Source organism: Octopus bimaculoides, chromosome 12 (assembly GCF_001194135.2).
Source record: "Octopus bimaculoides isolate UCB-OBI-ISO-001 chromosome 12, ASM119413v2, whole genome shotgun sequence".
In the NCBI taxonomy this organism is placed as follows: Eukaryota; Metazoa; Mollusca; class Cephalopoda; order Octopoda; family Octopodidae; genus Octopus; species Octopus bimaculoides.
In genome coordinates this window covers 67,093,693-67,098,625 of record NC_068992.1, presented here as the reverse complement: position 1 = coordinate 67,098,625, position 4,933 = coordinate 67,093,693, and the positions used below count along the sequence as shown (strand labels likewise).

The window sequence follows — 4,933 nt, the reverse complement described above, 5'->3', positions numbered from 1 at the left end:
GTGTGTGTGTGTGTGTGTGTGTGTATAGATAGATAGATAGATAGATAGATAGATAGATAGATAGATAGATAGATAGATAGATAGATATAAAGCACGATTTATCCATGATCACAGACTCCCTACACCGAGCTTCTACTATATTTTAATAACTAGATTTGTTTCATAATTTAAGCATGTCTGTATAAATGTGTCCGAGTTAGGGTGCTTGGGTTAGTGTGTCTATGTTCATGTGTCTCTGTTAGTGTGTCTGTCTGTGTTAAATATTCACCATCGCATCTCATCGGCAAACGATTTATGTTCTGGGTCGACATCGTAATTACTATTTTTACATCAAAGGAAGAATTATTGGTGACCATCCATTGCCAACTATATTCTTTCTGAACGAATTTCCTAAGACTATATTTTGTTCTATTTTTGTTGCCTCATTCGTTTATTTTGTTTATTCTTTTAATGGTTCCGGTGGTAGGAATGCGGCCATTTTGTAACACTGCTTTCATTTATTTTGTATCAGTTTTGTTCTCGCTGTATGATTGGTAACTAGTCTGATTGAGTTCGTAGCAGCTGATCTTCCCTTGGAATGGTTGACTGGTCCACAATTGTCAAATGTAAAATGTTTTCACATTTTCCAGTCAATTTCTTTACACAAGATTACATTATAGGACTCAGATGTAAAGAGGTGGCAGCTACTTTGGTTGAACAACAGGAAAACCATTTGTCAATATTTATTGCTGAGTTTATCTGAAATGCATGTGTGTGAATATGTTGTTTGGGAGTGCGCATGCTCATAGGCGTGTGTGTATGTATACATAGATAATATGATATAATCATTTGTTTCAATAGGTGTACAAATAATCAATTACATTGTTTAGTTCTCTATACGCAGGTATAGTCGCCCCGTTTCTGTTGTCAGCTGTTATTTTGACATGTGTGTATGCATGTATGTGTTTACGTGTGTGTGTGTGTGTGTGTGCGTGTGTGTGTGTGTGTGTGTGCTATTTAAATTAGTAATGTGTATTTTTATTGTGTGCGTATGTTTGTATACGTCATTGGCTACAACTATTTGCCTATTGTATTTCACAAGGAACAAATAAACAGAAGAAATCTAAGTTGTTTAGTGATTGTTTTGTTTTAGTTCACCAACGTTTTGGTTGTCTGTCAACTCCAGACACTTTCGTTATGATTTGGAAACTTTGGAATACAATTCAATCTAGTAAAACACCAGGAGGCCATTCACAGTCGTCGCAACGCTAAAATATTTATAAAGAAATGAATACGAACCGCATTACGTGATTATTATAAAATTTGATAGATTGTTAGAAAGATCAATGAGTAGAAGTATTCGGTTCGAGACAACTTATTCGCGACAGTTTCCGAATTTGCTTCTAGTCATTTCACTTCGTTGATTATGTCTGCCATATAATATCATTGCCCTTAACTATAAAAGTGTTTTCCCTAAACAGAAGTAAAAAGAAACAAAGGAAAAAAAACAAAATCCATGATAAAAATGGGGGATGGGGTGATAGAAACGATGGAGTCTTTCATCGGATCGGTGCCTCTAAAAGAATCGATTGAAGCGTCTATAACACTACATTGTAAATTGTCTTATTTCAATGTATGAAGTCAATATTAAAGAACTGATGCAATTGTTGTGGTAAAAGAAATAGCAACGAGAAGACTGTTACAACATTTAGTTTCACAAACTATCTTCTTCTGTCCCTTTATTTAAGCATTGTTAGGAAAAGCATTGACACAAATCCTTATTTATATTTTAAATTGTTGCCGGCATTCGGTGTCTTGGGTCGACAATAATATATCCATTATTCCTCGGTGTTGAAACATTTCGTCACAATTATCAACAGTATGACTGGATGAAAAAATATCTTCCGTAAAATTCACGGCTTCTATGTATCTACTCTGTAAAATGTGCTGCCTCTTTGATTTGATAAGAAATACATGCGGCCCTCTATATATAGAGAGGGCTCTATATATGCCTGTTTCATATGACATTGAGCTTCTAAATATCTATTTTGTTAAATATACGACCTCTATATATATTGTCCTTAAAATATATGGCTACTATATTATACGGCTTTTATGAATCTATTTCGTCAAATATACAGCCTCTCTCCCCCTTCTCTCTCGATATATATATATATATATATATATATATATATATGTATTTCAAATATGTGTGTGTTCTTAGTTTGCGCAGCCGACCCACGAACTAACAACACATACACCTTGTGCATGTATGCTCGATTATAATCGATAATTATCTTTATATACCTCGATCTGCTTATAATTCATATTTGAATTTTTTCCGTGGCATGAAACTTTGGGACATGCCAGCAGATGGTTTTTGAGCTATTTATCATATAGTCGCAAAAACACCTAAAGCTCCACGAGACTCCGGCAGGGGGTGGTGGCGGCCCCATCTTGTACTCTTTCGGCCCAACTTTCCCTTTCTTCCTGTTTCTTGAGTAACGCTGCGATGGACTGGCGTCCCGTCCAGCTGGGGGGAATACATACGCCATAGAAACCGAGAAACCGTGCCCATGAGCCTGGCTAGGCTTTAAAAAGGGCGCATAAATAAAATAAAATAGAGGTATATAGTGTATTTCTTGAAATGATCTTCGCTAGTTGTGAATGTTTTCTTCAGAGGAGAATTTCGACCAATTGAAAATATTTTGCATACGTCATTTACTGTATCACCTCTAAGACACACATTCACATGCTTACACACACACACACACACACACACACACACACACACACACACACACATAAGCACAAACATATACATATATACATAATGTGTATTTGTGCTTGCGTTTTAAAGCAAATTTATGAATATCATCCTAACCTTTACTGAGGAACAGAGTCAATACTAAAAGTGAATTTAAATTTATTGCAGAACCCCATTCAAACGAACGGTATGGCGTGTGTGAGTTTGTGAGTCTGTGTATGTATATGCGTGTGTGTGTGTGTGCGTGTGTGTGTGTGTGTGTGTGTGTGTGTATGTGTGTGTGTGTGTGTGTTTGTATGTGGAGGGTTAAAAACTGTAAAACTTTATTACCTTGTCATATTCTTGTATAAGTTTACGGAAACGTGAGGGTAGGAAAACGCCAACTTGTTTTACTAAAATCCAAATTGCATAGTTTGCCAGAATCCTGAAAATATATACAGAGATAAAAAAATATAGAAAATATCTTTTTATGTCCAAAGTATTTGATCAGTCGTCATCACAATGCGCGTTACAGATTTACACTGAAATAAACCTGTGATCAATTTTATTATCTTCTGTTAACGGAAAGTAAGATATTTTAGAATTAATGTATTCCTAGAACAAATTCACAAATCAAAAAGTATTGATAATATAATTAGGTATTAAATTATTCAAATGCTCGTATACATTTTCTCTCCTTTTTATATCTCCGCGTCTCTCGTCTTCTGCCTCTCCCTCTATCTGTCTTCCTTTTCTTTTCTCTACGCTCTTTTATTTCCCTTTAGTTCTATTTGATTATCTAAGTTTATTGCCACTGCTTTCTTCTGTCTGTTTACAGAGCTGAATATCATTTATTTTCACATTCTTTGATATATATGTATTACTCTACTAACGGACATACACAATCAAAGAAAAAAAAATACACAAAGTTTACCGTCATTACATTTACGAGAAATTCTTTGTGAGATATTCCCACAGTATTTTGCAATTAAATACTATTTATTAGACGATTACAATATCGTAACACCATGAAAGTGACGTTTACTATCTTTTGTTGCAACATTAATACTTTATAGTTCAATAAAACGTAAATGAATCCACAAGAAATATAAACCAAAACGAGGAGTCGTAATACTGGGGCTTATTGCATAGGTTTGAAGAATATCTGTGGAGAAATTTTCATTTTTTTAAAAAACTTATTACTGGAAAATCCATAATTTATTACTAATAGTACAGTTCAGCTCTAATGAGTCACTTTATATTATTTACGAAGAAAATCAGCAGAATTTACAATTAGATTTGCTGACCTGCGTTTGCAAAAAAATACATTCCTAAATAATTATAAAATGTAGTGAACTGAAGCACAAGAACGGTAATAAAATGGCTAACGCTCCGTACAGAACATGCAAACACCTTAACATTTTCTTATTAATTCATACTATACATATTTTCAATATTTGTTTAATTCTACATCGAAATGAACTTCTTCATACGTCACATACCTCGTGTTTTTGTTTTGTTTTGTCGTTTTTTTTTTCGAATATTACGATAACATTGTTTAGAAACTGCTATTGTTACACATTTGTATTACAATTAATAATGACTTAACATTAGTAATACTATTATTGATAACTAAAGATTAGTAATAGAATTGGCGATAACTACATAATAACAATACAATTAGAGATAATGCATCGTTAGCATCCTGTGTTTGGTGATCAACTTTTACAATGTTCTCTGGTAAACTTTTGCGTTCGTTTCTAATTAAGCCACAACAAATTTGTTGACCAACCTACATACATACAAAAAAAAAAATAGCAGAACTACTGCATGTAGCAGCAGCAGCGATAAGATTCTATTATGGAGACGTATCATTTTCCTTGTTATTTTTTTGTTAGGTAATCGGAAATTAACTCTGCATGTCACTTGAAGATTCGGCTAAATGAAGACGCGTGACTCAGAAATTTATTGTCTCAGATATAATTTGTCTCCACATAATCAAGGCCCATACAATATGTACATATATACATATTTTGTATTTGATGCCCAAACTATTATATTTAAAATATTTGATGTATCAAATATGTTTATCCGCATAATTGCTTCTATACGTCAACATGATTCCTCTTATAGCCTATATTTTCCTTGTGGAATAGTCTCCTGAAAAGATATCGGAGTCTATGTCAGTATATATATATATATATATAT

The 4,933-nt window shown here is 33.6% G+C and overlaps 1 protein-coding gene across 1 annotated transcript in view; it reads right to left on the bottom strand.

Moving 5' to 3' along the window:
• Positions 1-4,933, bottom strand: part of LOC106884467 (neprilysin-1) — a 187,219-nt gene that overhangs the window by 121,504 nt on the left and 60,782 nt on the right. The window contains exon 9 of the mRNA XM_052972063.1: positions 3,077-3,170. Coding sequence (XP_052828023.1) covers positions 3,077-3,170 — 94 coding nt within the window. The remainder of the gene's footprint in view (positions 1-3,076; positions 3,171-4,933) is intronic.